The following is a 20,945-nucleotide window of genomic DNA, read 5'->3' on the forward strand; positions in this document are numbered from 1 at the left end:
ATATATTTCCACACTATGAGTTTGGAAAAACACTGTGAAATTGTGAACGCGATGATAATGCCATTTTACTGTAAGAGCTGTTTGAAAACGCCGCCTGAAATGTCCCCATGCGGTAAATGAGTTAATAGACCAATAAGAAAGATAGTTCCAAACCTCTCTGGGAATAAAAGCTAATTTCTCATTTTCCCCTGCCCTCTCAGACCACTTCTAGACAGTCCTAGCAAAATTCTTGCCTGAGAAATTGCTCTTTGCTAAGAAGCTATTTTGGTTTCTTTTTGGCAATTCTATTGAAAACAATCACAGTAAGGTACTTAATTGTTACCCAGAAATTATTTGATATTGACATAAAAACAGCTGCATTGAACCTTTAAAAACAGCTTATAACAAATTCCCAAAACACCATTCCTTGTGTTTCGATGGGTAACATATGCAAAACTTTCTAGCATATTGTTTTTTACTTTCCTAAAACTATAATTTCCCACATCACGATTCAGCTGTCGGAGATTTGAGCACTAAATGTCCTAAATCAGGGGAATTGCATGCATAGGCCTATAGGCTTCCACTGTATGATATTAACATTTAAAAAATCAATATAAAAGGAAGAGAAGTTTAGGCTTAGCCCCAGAGAGATAGAGAGAGAGATATGCCGGCAGCATGCTACGACACAGTCATGCATTTCTTCATCCTTGTCAGATAGGCTATTGCATCTGCTACACAGATATAGGCATACAGAAGAGGCTAATTTGTGAATTTCCTATCAGAATATATTTTTATAAAGATAAGCAATATATTGTTACATTATAGGTGTAAGTCTGCTCGGCCTAAAACATTCTTCCTCACCTCAAGTTCAACTGTCGGAGTCAGTTGGAGAGGCAGTGCGCACTGCCTTCATATCATAGCCCTGCAGGTGCTAAAGCTTAATAATTGCCACACCAAACCTTAACAAAAGTGTCTACACTTTATTAGGGTAATGTAAAAATAAGTCAAGCCATTGATTATAGTGAAAATACAAACAGACTATTATATTGCGGCAAACACATCACTACAGTTGGAACTTAATTAAACAAAACACTTCACAAAAAATGTAAACAGGCTATATTGCAGCAATTACCAAGAAAGGCTAGTGCCTACCGTACCCAACAAATAACAGCAATAGGCTAATGATTTCCCAGACACCTTGAAGGCCCTGAAAGAACTTCACTGGATTCGATGTAAACTGGAAACCATATATCCTGAGGCTGCATTTAGTGTAGCTGGGGATTTTAACAAAGCTAATTTGAGAACAAGGCTACCTCAATTGTACCAGCACGTTGATTGTTGTACCCACTCGAGCAAAACATTGGACCACTGCTACTCTAACTTCCGCGATGCATACAAGACCCTCCTCCGCCCTCCCTTAGCTCTATCCAACGCTGGTCTGACCAATCGGATTACACGCTTCAAGATTGCTTCGATCACGTGAACTGGGATATGTTCCGGGTAGCTTCAGACAATAACATTGACGTATACGCTGACTAGGTGAGTGAGTTTATTAGGAAGTGCATTGGAGATATTGTACCGACTGTGACTATTAAAACCTTCCCTAAGCAGAAACCATGGATTTATGGCAGCATTCGTGCAAAATTGAACACACGAACCACCGCATTTAATCATGGCAAGGCAACTGGAAACATGACCGAATACAAACAGTGTAGCTATTACCTCCACAAGGCAATGAAACAAGCAAAGCGTCAGTATAGAGACAAAGTAGAGTTGCAATTCAACAGCTCGAACCCGAGACGTGTGTGGCAGCGTCTACAGACAATGACGTATTACAAAAAGAAAACCAGCCCCTTGCGGACATCGACGTCTTGCTCCCAGACAAATTAAACAACTTCTTTGCGTGCTTTGAGGACAATACAGTGCCACCAACACGGCCCGCTACCAAAGACTGTGGGCTCTCCTTCTCCGTGGCCAACGTGAGTAAAACATTTAAATGTGTTAACCCTCGCAAGGCTGCCGGCCCAGATGGCATCCCTAGCCGCGTCATCAGAGCATGCGCAGATCAGCTGGCAAGTGTGTTTCTGGACATATTCAATCAATCCCTATCCCAGTCTGCTATCCCCACATGCTTCAAGATGGCCACCATTGTTCCTGTTCCCAAGAAAGCTAAGGTAACTGAACTAAATGACTATCGCCACGTAGCACTCACTTCTGTCATCATGAAGTGCTTTGAGTGCTTTGAGAGACTAGTCAAGGATCAATTTGCTTACCACCCCAATAGGTCTACAGACGATGCAATCGCCATCACACTGCACACTGCCCTATCCCATCTGGACAAGAGGAATACCTATGTAAGAATGCTGTTCATTGACTACAGCTCAGCATTCAACACCATAGTACCCTCGAAACTCGTCATTAAGCTTGAGAACCTAGGTCTCGACCCCGTCCTGTGCAACTGGGTACTGGACTTTGACGGGCCGCCCCCAAGTGGTGAAGGTAGGAAACAACATCAACACCCAGCTGATCCTCAACACTGGGGCCCCACAAGGGTGCGTTCTCAGCCCTCTCCTGTACTCCCTGTTCACCCATGACTACGTGGCCAAGCACGCCTCCAACTCAATCATCAAGTTTGCAGACGACACTACAGTGGTAGTCTTGATTACCAACAACGACGAGACAGCTTACAGGGAGGAGGTGAGAGCCCTCGGAGTGTGGTGTCAGGAAAATAATCTCTCACTCAACGTCAACAAAACAAAGGAGAGGATCGTGGACTTCAAGAAACAACAAAGGGAGCATCCCCCTATCCACATCGACGGGACAGCAGTGGAGAATGTGGAAAGTTTTAAATTCCTCGGTGTACACATCATGGACAAACTGAAATGGTCCACCCACACAGCCAGCATGGTGAAGAAGGCACAACAGTGCGTTTCAACCTCAGGACGCTGAAGAAATTTGGCTTGTCACCTAGAACCCTCACTTTTACAGATGCACAATCGAGAGCATCCTGTCGGCCTGTATCACCGCCTGGTAAGGCAACTGCACCACCCTCAACCACAAGGCTCTCCAGAGGGTAGTGCGGTCTGCACAACGCATCACCAGGGCCAAACTACCTGCCCTCCAGGACATCTACAGCACCCGATGTCAAAGGAATGCCAAAAAGATCATCAAGGACAACAACAACCCGAGCCACTGTCTGTTCACCCCGCTATCATCCAGAAAGTGAGGTCAGTACAGGTGTATCAAAGCTGAGATCGAGAGACTGAAGAACAGCTTCTATCTCAAAGCCATCAGACTGTTAAACAGCCCTCACTAACATAGACAGTCGGCTGCCAACATACAGACTCAAATCACTGGCCAATTTTATAAATTGATTTAATAATGGTATCACTAGTCACTTTACATAATGCCACTTTAATAATGTTAACATATCCTACATTACTCATCTCATATGTATATACTGTATTGTATACCATCTATTGCATCTTGCCTATGCCGCACGGCCATCGCACATCCATATATTTATATGTACCTATTCTGATTCCAGCCACTTACATTGCTTGTATAAGGTAGTCGTTGTGAATTTGTTAGATTACTTGTTAGATATCACTGCACGGTCGGAACTAGAAGCACAAGCATTTAGCGACACTCGCATTAACATCTGCTAACCACATGAATGTGACCAATACAATTTGAACTATCCCTTTAAAACTAATGCAATCCCTTTAAAATGGTGTACTAATATAATATAAGCTTGGTGTGGGATGAATGCACATGAAGACATTCGATGAAAGGGTACAGATACATGCACTCCCACAATTCCATCCAATTTAACACAGTCAATAAATCAGGAGTACATGGTTAGAATTTTGTACAGAGGTGTATACATTTCCACACTTTGTTGCGGTATGCTGTATCTCCTATCTTCTACCCACAGTCAGTTGGCACTGTTACAAGCTCTTATTGCAAAGAGGACAGAAGTGCAGTTGTGGTACGTCCACAAACTGACCTTGGCAGTGTTGCAACCCTCACAAAATACCTCCTTTCCCTGTTTTCTTTTTGTTACTGACCATATAATAGTGGACAGGTAGGGAAACTAACCATTGGTTTCACCTATCCAGTTGTTTCAGGCTTGTGGTGAGGCAGAAAAGGAGACAAGGAAACAGGGGGCCATGCAAAAGGTTTGGAACTCGACTTGAACGCCAATAGAGGCCGGGCATCCCACCAACCTGATTAGGTGGTGATGTTAGAAACCTAGCATTACGGCTAAGTAAAGGGTGATTATGGAATACCGTAATAGAGGGAGTGGAAGAAGGTTAGGAGGGGGGAAGGAGGATGCAGACGGGATTTTCTAAAAGTGATCATTTGCCTTAACTGCGCACAGACACGCAGGAAAGTGGAAAAAAAAAATGTCTCGGCATCATGCCTCAAGAATGTCAGCAATGAGCTTACAGACCACATCCCTGACACACAAGAGTCGGAGCCGGAATCACATCCAGACCTATAACAAAGCTGGAAAAATGAGAGGGGACGGAACGTCGGTGGAGCGAGAGAGAAGGGGGCCTTCTCCAAAACGACAGAGCCCAATGAGCGGCTCCCTACCGCATCACATGACGCAATCCTAGAAATGGCTTGGAAATCACTCCCGACTGCCAAGATTTTCCCGAAAGGAAAAAAAAGAGAGAGAGAGGAGAAAACACAAGGCAATGTGTTTTACTGCATACCTCTGGCTGGGTCACTACGAGTACAGAACAGACATAAAACAAATCAGACCTGGAATGACCCTCGCCATAGAGAGAGAGAGAGAGAGAAAGAGGGATAGAGAGCGAGAGCGAGATAGAGAGAGAGGGGGGGGTAGAGAGTGAGAGAGGGGGATAGAGAGGGAGAGAGAGAGCAAGAGAGAGAGAGAGAGAGAGAGGGAGAGTGAGAGAGGGATAGAGTGTGAGAGAAAGAGAGAGAGAGAGAGAGAGAGAGAGAGTGAAAGAGAGAGAGGGAGAGTGAGAGAGGGATAGAGTGTGTGAGAGAGAGAGAGAGAGAGAGAGAGAGAGAGAGAGAACTGGCCTTTATGGAAATACACTGGCCATACACTCCACATCCACACACAGCGAGATCAACTAAAATCTGCAGAGAGAGGAGGAGGGAGGGAGAAACGAGCAACTTTACGAGGCGAAGAAAAGTGGGGGGAGGAAGGGAGAGAAAGAAAGAGTCAGAAACACAGACAAACAGAGCAAAAATAAGAAAGGGATATAGAAACACAGGGAGAGAAGTGTCAGAAGAGATAGGAAATGCAGTAATGAAACCCTTAAAAGACGGTGATCGACTGATGGAAAAAGAAAAGAGAGCGAAAAGAACAATAGACAGAGAGACAATGGGAGAGAGAGAGAGAGAGAGAACGTGGAACAACAGAATAGGCCCCGATAGACAGGAGTGAGTAACTGACAGAGCAGACTAGTCCAGTCCTGTCATTCCATTTGCCTTTCTCTCTCTCCCGCTTTCTTTCCCTCCGTCTTACTCCCTGCCTCGTGTTCTATTTTCTTCCCTGCATTCACAGAGAAGCATGCAGCGACAGCACATGACGAGGTGACCTGTGCCCCACAGGATGGGCTGGACTGGGGGGGTACCATGTTCTGTGACCAATCCCCATGGTCTCCACACAGAACACACACACACACACACCCCTCTCCAGGCCCCATTGCGAGGGGAGAGAGGCAGTAGCGGCCTGCCCTTTCGCTGGGCCCCTCGCTAGACTCTGGAGAGGGGAGAGAGGACGAGGCAGGGAGAGGCCCGCTTGGACACAAACAGACGAAACACACACAGACAGGCAGCCCTGTCTCTGCAGAGCTCGGCAGCAATTGAGTGCTCTCGCTCTCTCGCAAACACACACACACAGTCACACACTCTGAACTAGCAAGGACAGGAACGGATAGACAACAGACATGTGGGTGATGTGGGTGCATAAGCACTTAGCTCTGGTCCCAGTTACATAACCTCAACCCAAAAAGCACAAACCTCGGCGACGTGTACTATGCCCAAAGTCAATCGTCAAGTAATTCAATTCCATGAAATAATGCCATGCTGACTTTGTATCATCAGTATGGGTGGATAGTAAAGCATTCTATTTCCACACTACTAACTCATAGTCAATCATACCAACTCACTCATGCTAACTAAATCATAATAACTCTTAAAGGTCATGAACAGTCAAAATCATGTTTTTCATGAAATGTTATGATATTTGAAGGAAAGCAGATCAAAAAATGACTGTTGCTTATACATTGATAAAGTTACATTTTAGAGTTACTGGTCACCTCCCCCATGTCAAACACTTTGATTATTTATTAAGGGGACAAGGTGGCATCACCTTAACTCTCATTTTAACACACCAATTGTAACATGATATTATTTTACTTAATTTAAATATGTACCGCCTTCTAACCAACATCGGAGAAAGAGTGGTTGCAGAGGGGCGTGGTTTATATAGCTACAGTGCCTTCAGAAAGTATTTATACACAGGCTTTTTACAATTTTGTTACAAAAGTAATGATAATGAAATACAGCATTTACATAAGTATCCACACCCCTCAGTCAACACATGTTAGAATCACCTTTGACAGTGATATTTCTGGGTAAGTCTCAGAGCTTTGCACACCTGGATTGTACAATATTTGCACAGCAATCTTTTCAAAAATTCTTCAAGCTCTGTCAAAGTTGATTGTTAATCGCTAGACAGTCATTTTCTAGTCTTGCCATAGATTTTCAAGCCGACTATAGTCAAAACTAGAACTACGCCACTCAGGAACATTCAATGTCGTCTTGGTAAGCAACACCAGTCTATATTTCCCTGCTGAAAGGTGAATTTGTCTCCCTGTGTCTGTTGGAAAGCAAACTGAACCAGGTTTTCCTCTAGGATTTTGCCTGTGCTTAGCTCTATTCCATTTATTTTTATCCTAAAAAACTCCCTAGTCCTTGACGATGACAAGCATACACATAACATGAGGCAACCACTATCATGCTTGAAAATATGAGGAGAGGTGCTCAGTGATGTGTTGTGTTGGATTTGCCACAAACATAACACTTTGTATTCGGGACAAAGTTCATTTTCATAATTTTGCCATGCTCAAAAGATGTTCAATGTCTGCTTTTTACCCATCTACCAATAGGTACCTTTCTTTGCTAGGCATTGGGAAATCTCCCTGGTGTTTGTGGTTGAATCTGTGTTTAAAGTCCACTACTCGGCCAATGAACTTAACAGATAATTGTATGTGTGTGTGTTATTTTTTAAATTAATTTGTCAAAATTTCTAAAATTAATGTCAAAATTCCACTTTGACATTATGGGCTACTGTGTGTAGCAGGCCTGTAACACAAAACCTCAATTCAATCAATTTTAAATTCCAACTGTAACACAACAACATTTAGAAAAAGTCAAAGGTTGTGAATACTTGCTGAAGGCTCTGTAGATAGCTATTCTACTGGTGCCAAAATTTGACTGGAGGGTGTCAGAAAATATATTTTACAGTTTACCATAATCATCTATGGCAAATATACTATATGTTTCCCTGTTCATCTGTGTCTGGTGTTAGCTAGTTACTGACTAGCTAGGTGTTTCAGCCAGCATGGAACAAAAGGAGGAGGGCTCGTTCAAAACACTGATGCAGCTGTCAAGTCAACACATCCGTCAGTGCTGCTGTGAACCACATCACAAGAGACATGCCAAACGGAAGATGTATAAAACAAATTAAAAAACATTTCATTGATGCAATTTTAATGTTGTTTGAGTTTCTTTGTGTATCCCCACATTTGCTCGAGATGATTTTACTGCAACCCTGCTCACTGCATACAAGTTGCTTAACATGGGCGTTTCAAAGAGCTGTCAGTTAATTAAGGCGAGCTAAGCTCCCCGCCCACTCAGCCTGTCTTTTCAAGAGAAAAAGTGCTTTTCAGAATATCTTTTCAGGACCTTTAACAACTAACTCATACTAACTCACTCATACTAACTCACTCATACTAACTCACTCATACTAACTCTGTCATACTAACTCCCTCCTACTAACTTATAGTAACTCAAACAGGAACCAAACAAAGCCCGCTGGGTTTCTCCTTTGCTCACGTTCCCAAGAAGTCGCATTATTCTACATGACTACTGCCTGCCTATACTGTATACCCTACTGTGCGTAGCGCAGTGTCACAATGTCGTTTTTTGACACAAAAGGGGTGGCTCTTTGTAGTGCGCGCCGACATTCTATGTACTCTCTCGATTGTTACGCGCCGTATCATTCCTTGAGTAGCCATGGAGGCAGTGCTGTGTAAGCAATGAAGTTCACTTGGTTCCTTGATCTGATCTAGAGGCAATGCATCAAAGTAACCTATTTTGCATTGATAAGTAAATATACTCTCAGCGGCTGTTCAAACAACAAACCAAACAACATTGTAGCCTTATTAGAATCTCCACCAAAATGTATTTTGTTTGGAAGTAATAACTATTGATTCCAGGCTATTGGTTAAAACAGCTGTGAGATATGTGCTTTTTCTCTGTCCAAAACATGATGACATTCAATTTGAAGCTGACATTTGAAGCAGAATATCAAATTGGGATAATATTGTAGGTTACTGGCCAGTATAAGAATATTTGCGAGGGCATATTATTTAATTATAAATCTAATTATTTCACATGAAGCTAATCAACTTCAAAATCGCCTTATTAGAATCTCTCCAAAATGTATTTTGTTTAGAAGTGATAACTATTGATTCCAGGCTACTGGTAAAAACAGCTGTGAGATACTTGTTTAGAAGTGATAACGTTATTCTAGGCCATTTGGAAACGTAAAAACATAGACACGTTTTTTTTCTCTGTGAATAAAAATTAAGACATTGTATTTTAAGCTGATATGGGAGCGAATACACTGAGGCAGCATATCAAATTGGGATCATGTTTTCAGGTACACGAGCAAGTATAAGAATATTTGCCAGGGCATAATATTTATTTATAAATCTAATTACTTCACATGGCGATGTGGGAAACGAAAAGGCTAGCTAGCTTGTAGTGTTTAGCCAACTTTCTAGCAAGGGAAAACAAGTGACTCTTCTTTTACTTTATCAACAAATGAGAAGACAACAAGAAAGCCTCTGTCGCCCCCTTGTGAATGTTGCTATTTGGGAGTCTGGATTGGCGAGGTATCTTGTTACCCCCAAAAAATCTAACTCCCCCAGCGCACGCATGCACATAGGTTTACGCACGTTAAAGTGTGTTGAAACCTTAACAGGTGGAACTTAACACGTCATTACTCCCAACAACAACTTCAAATGTGCCCTATATACACCTATACGGCACACACTCACACAAAATCCCATCTTGTGGTGCCTAGTAAAGGCCAGCTCTATAGGAGGCCTATACTGTTACATGTGGGAGAGGAGGAAGCAACCAATTAGTGGTCACGGCAGAGGTGGGGTGGGTATGACGACTGTACTGCTGTCGCAGAGTGGACAAAAAGCTAATGGACTATACCAACACGACTGATTGGCCCTCGTACACAACCTGCCATTGTTGTAGCAGTGACTGGCCGGAGCTGAACATGAGCCTACATTACAATGCCCTCGGCTACTGTTCTAGGTTCAGCTCTTGTTGTGCAGCTCCTAGCGGGATAGAGTTTGGAGTAATGCGGGAGGGCTGTTCCAAAGTCAGTTGTTAAGGGCACAAAGTAATCACTGTGTGCCAGCTTTCCAATGAATCGCCGAAAGGATAGCTTGGTCTGAAATGAAAACAACCCCCTACGCCTCTGGTGTTTCAGATCGGAAGGAACTGGATAGGTGTAAGAAGAGGTAAGCAACAGGGGGGAAGCTCCCCTGAGACCATTGAAAAAGACTAGGTAGAACCGTCACCATCACATTGCTGACTTACACTTATCCGCTCAGTCAGATATGAAATCACCGAAGAAGTGGGGGCTAGGGGAAGTGAATATGAGTTTGTTTTCTTTCAACCGAGAAGGACTTCTGCTTTCTTTAGATCGTATCACGTGTATCCAAGTTCTCCAAATCTCTAGACCCAGTGGTGGAAAAATACGTCTCTTTTGCAACTTGTGGATCAAATCTTTACAGCCCACAACAATGAATATGTTCTTGGCATCTTTTTAGTTTAATCCAAAGCTTTTGACACGGTTGATCATGAAATATTACTTTCTAAATTGCATTATTACGGTTTTCATGAATATACATATAAAATCGGCAGTGGTGAAAAAAGTACCCAATTGTCATACTTGAGTAAAATAAAAGATACCTTAATAGAAAATGACTCAAGTAAAAGTCACCTAGTAAAATTCTACTTGATTAAAAGTATTTGGTTTAAAATATACTTAAGTATCAAAAGTACATTTAATTGCTCAAATATATTTTAAGCATCAAAAGTAAAAGGGTAAATAATTTCAAATCCCTTATATTAAGCAAACCAGATGGCACCATTGAAAAAAAAAAATGAATGGATAGGCAGGGGTACACTCCAACACTCAGACATAATTTACAAACGAAGCATGTTTGTTTAGTGAGTCCGCCAGATCAGAGGCAGTAGGGATGACCAGAGATGTTCTGTTGATAAGTGCGTGAATTGGACAATTTTCCTGCCTTTATTAAGTAAAAGTAAAACTAGTTAAAAATATGAACATTAAAGAAAGGATAACCCCCCAAAAATGACTTAAGTAGTATTTCAAAGTATTTTTACACCATTGACTAGACCAGTGGTTCTCAAACTTGGTCCTGGGGACCCAAAGGGGGGCACATTTGAGTTTTTGCCTTAACACTACAGAGCTGGTTCAAATCATCAACTTATCATCAAGCTTTGGTGATTTGAATCAGCTGTGTAGTGTTAAGGCAAAAACAGAAATGTGCAGGACCAGGTTTGAGAACCACTGGCCTAGACTCTAGAGGTGAACGCGCTGTACGTCAATTTCTACAGGCCTCTAAACATCTCCCCTTGGCTAACTTGACTTCACCATTTCTCTCATCGTCCCCTCTTTGGCAGAGGAAGTGTGATTGAGCAAGGGAGTGTGTTGGGGAGAAATCTGGCACCCCGACCAGGTTCAGATAATCTTATTACACGGTCCTGTACATAGCAACCAGGAACTGCACGTTCCACAACAAGAGGGACTTAATTAGGGGTGCTGCAGTGTACACTGCAACTTAACAGTACATTGTCATCTGCTTATAAATGCTCTCGAGTCCCATCTGAGGTGATGGCAGCCGGTGGCAGGAGGACCGTAACATTAAGACAATTTCCTTAGGATAGCTCTTTATTGTCCCTAAGAAGGAAATTGTCTTGGACACACAGTACTGCTGTAGGCTATAAAACATAAACACTACACATTACAAACTTAAAAAATACATAGTACAGGCCTACATTGCATTGCCCTGTCATATACATCATACAGATCTCTCCTTAGTGGGTTACATAGTTATTTTGTCCGCGGTAGGCCTTTCCCTGGAATGACGCCACTATAATACTGTGTGTCAAGAAAAAAAAAGGGGGAGTTACACTTCACATTACAGTGCTCTTATGACTCTTATGTATTAATGTTTATAGTAAGTGTCCTCGAGTATCCTCAAGTATCCTCAAGTACAGACTACTGTCATGACTTATTGTACTTACATTAGGATTAGGATATGGGTTAAGGGTAGGGCTATAGTCTACAATTGTAAAACAGTAGAACAACGAGTAACCTGTATACACTGTTATATTTACACAGGAATAAGAACACTGTGGTGTAAAGTGTTAATTAAACAACAAGGCTATTCTTTTTTTTTTTTTACCCCCTTTTTCTCCCCAATTTCGTGGTATCCAATTGCTAGTAGTTACTGTCTTGTCTCATCGCAACAACTCCCATACGGGCTCTTGAGAGACGAAGGTCGAGACCCATGCGACCTCCGAAACCCAACCCAACCAAGCCGCACTGCTTCTTAACACAGGTCGCATACAACCCGGAAGCCAGCCGCACCAATGTGTCGGAGGAAACACCGTACACCTAGCGACCTGGTCAGCGCGCACTGCGCCCGGCACGCCACAGGAGTTGCTAGTGCGCGATTAGACAAGGATATCCCAACCAGCCAAACCCTCCCTAACCCGGATGACGCTAGGCCAATTGTGCGTCGCCCCATGGACCCCCCGGTCACGGCCGGCTGAGACAGAGCCTGGGCTCGAACCCAGAGTCTCTGGTGGCACAGCTAGGTGTACCACACGGGAGGCCACTGCGCCACCCGGGAGGCCCACAACAAGGCTATTCTAATGTAATTGAATGGTTTATTGGTCTAAACCTTTTAAATTTTTCAATCATCTAGGCCTGAGTAAAGATCTATCAGAGGCCGTATGAGGGGAATAACGTACCAATAACACAGAGAGCACTGATATCTATTCACAATTCTTAATAGCTCGAGGACTATCAAATGAACATTTTTGTTGGATTCATTAGAGCCAACCAAAGCATGATTCCTACAACAACATGACCAGTTGCCCCAGGTCACTTATGACAAATCAATGACATTTAACTCAGCATTGTGAGTAGCACTTAGAGAGGCAGTGTTTTGAATTCTCATCATTCCAAATAGTGAAATCTCATATGGAATCACTCATCAACACCTTCAGCTACAAAGGCTGCGAGGTAAAACAAAGGACACTCCCCAGTTCTAAATGGAAACCGGGTCATGTTCAGTAGGAGCAAATGGTAGAACAAATGTTGAAGCAGAGAAGGGGCTGCATGTGAACGTGTCTAACAAGAGCACTGATTTGTTTTCTGTTTGACATTGTGTCCTACACGCTTAGAAAAAAGGGCTGTGAAAAGGTTCTTAGGCTGTCTCCATAGGAGAACCCTTTTTGGTTTCGGGTAGAACCCTTTTGTGTTCCATGTAGAACCCTCTGTGGAAAGGGTTCTAAATGGAACCCAAAAGGGTTCTACCTGGAACCAAAAAGGGTTCTTCAAAGGGTTCTCCTTTGGGGACAGCCGAAGAACCCATTTAGGTTCTAGATAGTACTTTTTTTCAGAAAGATGAACATAACTATTGACTAAAATAAGAATGTGAGGTAGCATAAGTTTACTTACACGCAGAAAGTAAGATGGTACCGTCCATTACAGCACCCCGGCAAAATAAAATAGTGGAGGTACGCTGTACCGTTAAAACATGATCCATTCACAATAATTAAAACCAAATGCCCCAAAAATTGGTCACTATTACACCACTATTTACCATTAACGCATGTCAGAGGCATGAAAAATGAGCGAATTGACTCGAAAACAGGTGGTAGCCTATAGCCTACGCTCCAAAATGTGATGTGGTTCGATGAGAACATTGACATTTTGCCAAAGTAGAGATTAGTAGCCGAGACGCGCACTGACAGCAGTGGACGCATCAATTCTGGCCAAATGACAATTGCCAAATGTCATTACACTTTTCTTTTTTTTTTTTGTGTAACAGATGTCTCTTTCAATTCACCACTTTTTGGAGGATGGAAATATATTGCGAGTGGATTAATGTGCGTGGGTAGCCTAGTAAAGGAAACCTTTGAAGTGATTGTTTGACAAGCGCGTGCACACATAGGTGGTCACACACCGGGAAAAATGTATTCTACTTTCACCCCTGCTTACATGTCACCTACTTCCAGGATAGTTTTATGCATATGGTGCACACAACTTGATTTGTTTCAAACATACACTATATATATAAACGTATGTGGACACCCCTTCAAATTAGTGGATTCAACTAATTCAGCCACACCCATTGCTGACAAGTGTACAAACTCGAGCACACAGCCATGCAATCTCCATAGGCAGTAGAATGGCCTTACTGAAGAGCTCAGTGATTTTCAACGTGGCACCGTCATAGGATGCCACCATTCCAACAAGTCAGTTCGTCAGATTTCTGCCCCGCTTCAGCTGTCCCGGTCAACTGTAAGTGCTGTTATTGTGAAGTGAAAATGTCTAGGAGCAACAATGGCTCAGCCGCGAAGTGGTAGGCCACAAAAGCTCACAGAACAGGCCCAACACTCACTACCAAGTTCCAAATGCCCTCCGGAAGCAGCATCAGCACAAGAACTGTTCGTCGGGAGCTTCATGAAATGGATTACTTTGGCCAAGCAGCCACACACTGGTGTAGTGTACAGCTCGCCGCCATTGGACTCTGGGTCAAGGGAAATCGTTCTCTGGAGTGATGAATCACGCTTCACCATCTGGCAGTCCGATGGGTGAATCTGGGTTTGGCTGATGCCAGGAGAACGCTACATGCCCGAATGCATGTTGCCAAATGTAAAGTTTGATGGAAGAGGAATAATGGTCTGGAGCTGTTTTCATTGGTTCGGACAAGACCCCTTAGTTCCAGTGAAGGGAAATCTTAACACTACAGCATACAATGACATTCTAGCCGATTCTGTGCTTCCAACTTTGTGGCAACAGTTTGGGGAAGGCCCTTTTCTGTTTCAGCATGACAATACCCCCGTGCAAAAAGCGAGGTCCATACAGAAATGGTTTGTCGAGATCGGAGTAGAAGAACTTGACTGGCCTGCACAGAGCCCTGACCTCAACCCCATCGAACACCTTTGGGATGAATTGGAACGCCGACTGTTAGCCAGGCCTAATCGCCCGACCTCACTAATGCTCTTGTGGCTGAATGGAAGCAAGTCACCACAGCATTGTTCCAGTGGAAAGCCTTCCCAGAAGAGTGGAGGCTGTTAAGGCAGCAAAAGGGGGGACAAACTCCATATTAATGCCCATGATTGTGGAATGAGATGTTCGAGCAGGTGTCCACCTACTTTTGGTCATGTAGTGTATATTTGATTTAACCTACGTATTGAAGACGAAAAGTTAATGTGAGATATCACAAAAGGCCTATTTTCATCGTTTTATGGTCTAGTAGCAGAAGCCTAAAATGTCATTCCTGTTATGTAAAATAGTAGTAGTCGGTCACATTTGGGGCAAGGGTGTCTGCAATTCACTCAAGCTTTTAATAAGCCTATCGGTCACACTTTCTTTGGATAGTCCGGATTATCCAAATAACAGATGGTCACACTATTAACAAACTATCTGTTGATAAGCAACTGCTTGCTTAGGTTACGGTTAAGTTTAGAATAAGGGTTAGAGTAAGGGATAAAGTTAGGGTTAAGTTTAGGGTTAGTAGATAGTTAGTTGAAATGTTATTCGATGGTCTGTAGAGATAAAATACCAGGAAAATATTCAATCATAGTCGGTAGAGTAGGGATTATCAACTAGATTCAGCCGCAGAATAATTTTTCTTGAGCGGATGGTTACGGGGCCAGAACATGAATTAACAATCATTTGTAGACTGCAAAAAGAAGGCCAAACAAATATATTTGATTAAAGTGTAATAATTTCAGACCTTGCTTCCATTTGTATACGACCACATCTCTATTATGCCTGGGAATACTTTGGAACAAATTTCCAAAATGTTTGAAAAAATTATAGTGAAGACATCAAAACAATGAAATAATGCATATGGAATCATGTAGTAACCACCAAAGTGAAGACAGCTTTGCACACTCCTGGCATTCTCTCAACCAGCTTCAAGAGGAATGCTTTTCCAACGGTCTTGAAGGAGTTACCACACTTGTTGAGCACTTGTTGGCTACTTTTCCTTCACCCTGCGGTCCAATTCATCCCAAACCATCTCAATTGGGTTGAGGTCGGGTGATTTTGTAGACCAGGTCATCTGGTGCAGCAGTCCATCACTGTCCTTCTTGGTCAAATAGCCCTTACACAGCCTAGAGGTGTGTTGGGTCATTGTCCTGTTGAAAAACAAATTATAGTCCCACTAAGCGCAAACCAGATGGGATGGTGTACCAATGCAGAATGCTGTGGTAGCCATGCTAGTTAAGTAGGTCTTGAATTCTAAATAAATCACTGACAGTGTCACCAGCAAATCACCCCCACACCATCACACCTCCTCCTCCATGCTTCACGGTGGGAACAACACCTGCGGAGATCATCCATTCACCTACTCTGCATCTCACAAAGACGATTGGAACCAAAAATCTCAAATTTGGACTCATCAGACCCAAGCACAGATTTCCACCGGTCTAATGTACATTGCTTGAGTTTCTTGGCCCTAGCAAGTCTCTTCTTCTTCTTGGTGTCATTTAGTAGTGGTTTCTTTGCAGCAATTTGGCATGAAAGTCTTGATTCTCGCAGTCTCCTCTGAACAGTTGATGTTGAGATGTGTCTGTTACTTGAACTCTATGAAGCATTTATTTGAACTGCAATTTCTGAGGCTGGTAACTCTAATGAACTTATCCTCTGCAGTAGAGGTAACTCTGGGTCTTCCTTTCCTGTGGCGGTCCTCATGAGAGCCAGTTTCATCATAGCGCTTGATGGTTTTTGCGACGGCACTTGAAGAAAGTTTGAAAGTTCTTGACATTTTCCAGATTTTCCTGACCTTCATGTCTTAAAGTAATGATGGTTTGCTGTTTTGTGCTGTTCTTGCCATAATATGGACTTTGGTGGTCCATATTATGGTATTTTACCAAATAGGGCTATCTTCTGTATACCACCTCTACCTTGTCACAACACAACTGATTGGCTCAAACGCATTAAGGAAAGAAATTGCGCTCAAACCGGTGTGATTAGAACGCTTATTTAGAACGTCTAGTTTCCATTGACGCAACAGTCAGCATTTGAGCTGGCCACACTGTTTTTTCGCAGAAACATTTTGCACAAACACAGTCCTTACAAAGTTATGTCCAGAATGTGAGCAGTTTATTTTTGGATGCAATGTTCAGACATTCACAGAAGTAGCTACAGCATAACACAATCATCCAAACTGGAAAAATGTAAGCTACATTAGTCCTAGCACTATCTGAGGAAAAGTTGATGTTACACAAGTGGTCATATTTAGATAACAACAGAATCCACAATATGAATTAGCTAATAGCAATTACTATTTATAATTCATCACATCCCGGGTGAGCTCAACATTGATCGAAATAATTGAGTAAAACACTTTCTAGAAATCAAAAGTAATCTTATGGGTAGTTTGTGCACGCCTCCATGTTTGTTTTTTTGCATCAACCAAATATAATAAGCAGAGACAAGATGAGTTTGGTCTTTTTTCAGTATGCATGTTGAAGGGGGTGTGTTGTCTACGATCATTCACTTCCCTTCAATCACTTCCCGAAGTTTATCCGAAAGAGGAGTGAACCATTCCTTCACCTCATTATAACGTCTTTGGTCTGACAGACATTTACGTGACACCCAAAATGCATTGTATGATGTTAACAAACATGGCGCCACACATAGCTGGCAAATAGATTAGCATTAGCTCATTATAATCAGTACAACCTTCAAAAAGGTATTTTACACCCATCATAGGTGTCCATTACAATCTATGCAATAATCAGAATGCATTATTCGTCACCAGTACTTGAAAACATGTGAATAAAACTGTTAATACATTATGCTCCATACATACATACTTCATTCTACAGTAACAATGACAGCATGATATGCAGAAAATAAGGCACTTACTTTGATAGGAACGCACACATGTCCAAAGTCATTATTTGTATGGAAAACAACAATGGAGGCATTGAGGAAGGGCTCTCCTCAAAGAGGGAAGTTTGTCCGGCTCAGTAAAGTCTCACATAAATTGTCAGCAACACCGAAATGGGCTACTTCCATGTGAATTAACGAGGCGGAACACACCTCAATTCAAACTGTTGTTAGAAAATAAAACTTGTTAAAAAATAATTTGAAATTGACAAGTTGAAACATAGATAATTAGCAGGCAGCACATGTTAACTGCCCTGTTGTGTAACAATCATATTTTGGAACAATGAGTGCATTCTGACATCACGTGCATAAAACAACTCACGCTGGGCGACTGTTAGAGATATTTGGAACTCACATATGAAAAGGTTAATTGAAATGCATTCCAGGTGACAACCTCATGCAGCTGTTTGACAGAATGCCAAGAGTGTACAAAGCAGTCATCAAGGCAAAGGGTGGCTACTTTGAAGAATCTCAAATACAAAATATATTTTGATTTGTTTAACACTTTTTTGGTTATTACATGATTCCATATGTGTTATTTCATAGTTGTGAAGTCTTCGCTATTATTTTACAATGTAGAAAATTGTCAAAACCAAGGAAAACCCTGGAATGAATAGGTTTTCCTTTGTTTTGACATACATACATATATATATATATATATATATATATATATACACACACTCAGAAAAAAAAAAAATGTTTCAGGACCCTGTCTTTCAAAAATAATTTGTAAAAATCCAAATAACTTAGCAGATCTTCATTGTAAAGGGTTTAAACACTGTTTCCCATACTTGTTCAATGAACCATAAACAATGAACGAACATGCACCTGTGGAACAGTCGTTAAGACACGAACAGCTTACAGAGTAGGCAATTAAGGTCAAAGTGATGAAAACTTAGGACACAAAAGAGGCCTTTCTACTGACTCTGAAAAACACCAAAAGAAAGATGCCCAGGGTCCCTGCTCATCTGCGTGAACGTGCCTGTGGGACAGGTACAGGATGGCAACAACAACTGCCCGAGTTACGCCAGGAATGCACAATCCCTCCGTCAGTGCTCAGACTGTCCTCAATAGGCTGAGAGAGGCTGGACTGAGGGCTTGTAGGCCTGTTGTAAGGCCTCACCAAACATCACCGGCAACAACGTCCCCTATGGGCACAAACCCACCGTCGCTGGACCAGACAGGACTGGCAAAAAGTGCTCTTCACTGATGAGTCACGGATTTGTCTCACCAGGGATTATGGTCGGTTTCGTGTTCATCGTCGAAGGAATGGAGGGTCCGTCATGGTCTGGGGCGGTGTGTCACAGCATGATCGGACTGAGCATGTTGTCATTGCAGACAATCTCAACACTGTGCATTACAGGGAAGACATCCTCCTCCCTCATGTGGTACCCTTCCTGCAGGCTCATCCTGACATGACCCTCCAGCATGACAATGCCACCAGCCATACTGCTCGTTCTGTGCGTAATTTTCTGAAAGACAGGAATGTCAGTGTTCTGCCATGGCCAGCGAAGAGCCGGATCTCAATTCCATTGAGCATGTCTGGGACCTGTTGGATTGGAAAGTGAGGGCTAGGGCCATTTCCCCCAGAAATGTCTGGGAACTTGCAGGTGCCTTGGTGGAAGAGAAGTGGTAACATCTCAAAGCAAGAACTGGCAAATCTGGTGCAGTCCATGAGGAGATGCACTGCAGTACTTAATGCAGCTGGTGGCCACACCAGATACTGACTGTTACTTTTGACCGACCCCCCCCCCCCCCCCCCCTTTGTTCAGAGACACATTATTACATTTCTGTTAGTCACATGCCTGTGGAACTTGTTCAGTTTATGTCTGTTGTTGAATCTTATGTTCATACAAATATTTACACATGATAAGTTTGCTGAAAATAAATGCAGTTGACAATAAGATTACTTTCTTTTTTTTGCTGAGATATATATTATATATATATATATATATATATATATATATATATATATATAGAGAGAGAGAGATATATATATATATATTGCAATTGCTTGGAAAACTGGGAGGGCAAAATCCAGTCTGCTGGTTGGAGAATCCTGCTGTAGAGCATCTATAGATGGACTATCCAAATAAAGTCTATATTAAAGTATATTATTTACAAATTGTGACAGATAATACATATTTGGACATATCCAGTTGAGATTAAAGGCATGCATTTTATACAGATGTAGTTTGGCTATGAATGCAAGTATTTAAAACAGATCAAATTAATTTACCTGGGATTTTGGCATGCCCTTTTTTGTAGATGGGAGATAAAGACTTGGCAACTCTCTTCTTAACCATAAAGATATCTTTAATCCTGAAAAATAAGAAATATGCTTAATCAATTCAGACCTTGTTTCAAACAGTTTGGTTGTTTGAATAATAGTCTTATCATATGTTCTCTGTAAAGAAAAGCATGACAATTATTTGAGCAACATGCGTGCAATGGTTTGATTGTAAAGATTATTTTGGTAAACTGACAGCCTTGTAACGCTGCGTTTGTTTTGAGCTCGAGCCGCAGAATAGTTTCAGCTTTCACATTCCTTCTCTGGATGCGAGTTTCATACCTGTGTACAACTTTTTCCAAGACCAAATTCCCCTTAATCCGTTTTGTCGTCGTCAATCTCTTGAAAATAAATTAATTCCCATGTTGACTTGTGGTATGAGATACTGTGTAATAACTGCGTTATACAAATATCCGCATGTGATCGACTCGAAACGTCCAAACTATCACGCCCAAGGAAGGTTCTAAATGTTGGCTGGTGAGCTGATACTGATAGCTAGCGTGGCTAGATGGCTGGTTAACCCTAAATTGGTGTATCAAGTTCAGGCGATATATCAACTATATTCAGACCGAACGCGACTGCAATTAACGAATACGGCTAGTAATACTGGTTACGATGTTTACCTTGTTCGCTCTACAAACGGCGAATTCTATAGAATAGCTATGATAGACGAGAAATCCCCTGGCCAGACCCTAAATAGATGGCCATTACTTTTTGGTATGCCCCGCCCCCGGACTTCGACAAAATGGGATATTTTCTCCAAGCCTCTCCAATAACCAATCAAAGGTGTAATCTGCGTGTATCCCGTGTATCTCGTGTTTTGGTTGGTGACGGTTTACACCAGCCCTGCTTTGCTTGGTCAAATCCAATGCTCGTAACGTGTGTGAGCGACTCCCCTTCCCCCAAACACAGGGGTGTGTCATGACGTCAGAGGTAACGAAGAGGTAAACAACTTTGACCGCGTGAGGTTTAAAGCAACATTGTTTTTTCGCAGACACTGATACAGTGCTTCAATAACACTGTAACAATATGACAATAGATGCGCTGAAAAGAAAAGTATAGCATTATATACCACAAGTCTGTGCAGCGCACTCTCCTTTGTTATGTGGCCACACAGGTGGCAGCATTGTAATAAAATGTGGAGTT

General features: G+C 42.2%; 1 protein-coding gene across 3 annotated transcripts in view; it reads right to left on the bottom strand.

Annotated features, from left to right (window-relative positions):
* LOC139370744 (vitamin D3 receptor B-like) overlaps positions 1–20,534 on the bottom strand; it is a 74,443-nt gene extending 53,909 nt beyond the window's left edge. The window contains exons 1-2 of one of the 3 annotated variants that reach the window (XR_011627171.1): positions 20,082–20,508; positions 19,749–19,831 (exon numbers count right to left, since the gene is read on the bottom strand). Coding sequence is in view for 2 of the 3 variants with exons in the window: in XM_071110414.1 (XP_070966515.1) it covers positions 19,749–19,815 (67 nt within the window). In the remaining variant the exon portion in view is untranslated. Of the gene's footprint in view, positions 1–19,748; positions 19,832–20,081 lie in introns of all 3 variants that reach the window. The other 2 variants (XM_071110414.1, XM_071110415.1) reach the window with 2 other exon arrangements.
* Between the last annotated feature and the right edge of the window lie 411 nt (positions 20,535–20,945).

The sequence above is a fragment of the Oncorhynchus clarkii genome, chromosome 17 (genome assembly GCF_045791955.1).
Source record: "Oncorhynchus clarkii lewisi isolate Uvic-CL-2024 chromosome 17, UVic_Ocla_1.0, whole genome shotgun sequence".
In the NCBI taxonomy this organism is placed as follows: domain Eukaryota; kingdom Metazoa; phylum Chordata; class Actinopteri; order Salmoniformes; family Salmonidae; genus Oncorhynchus; species Oncorhynchus clarkii.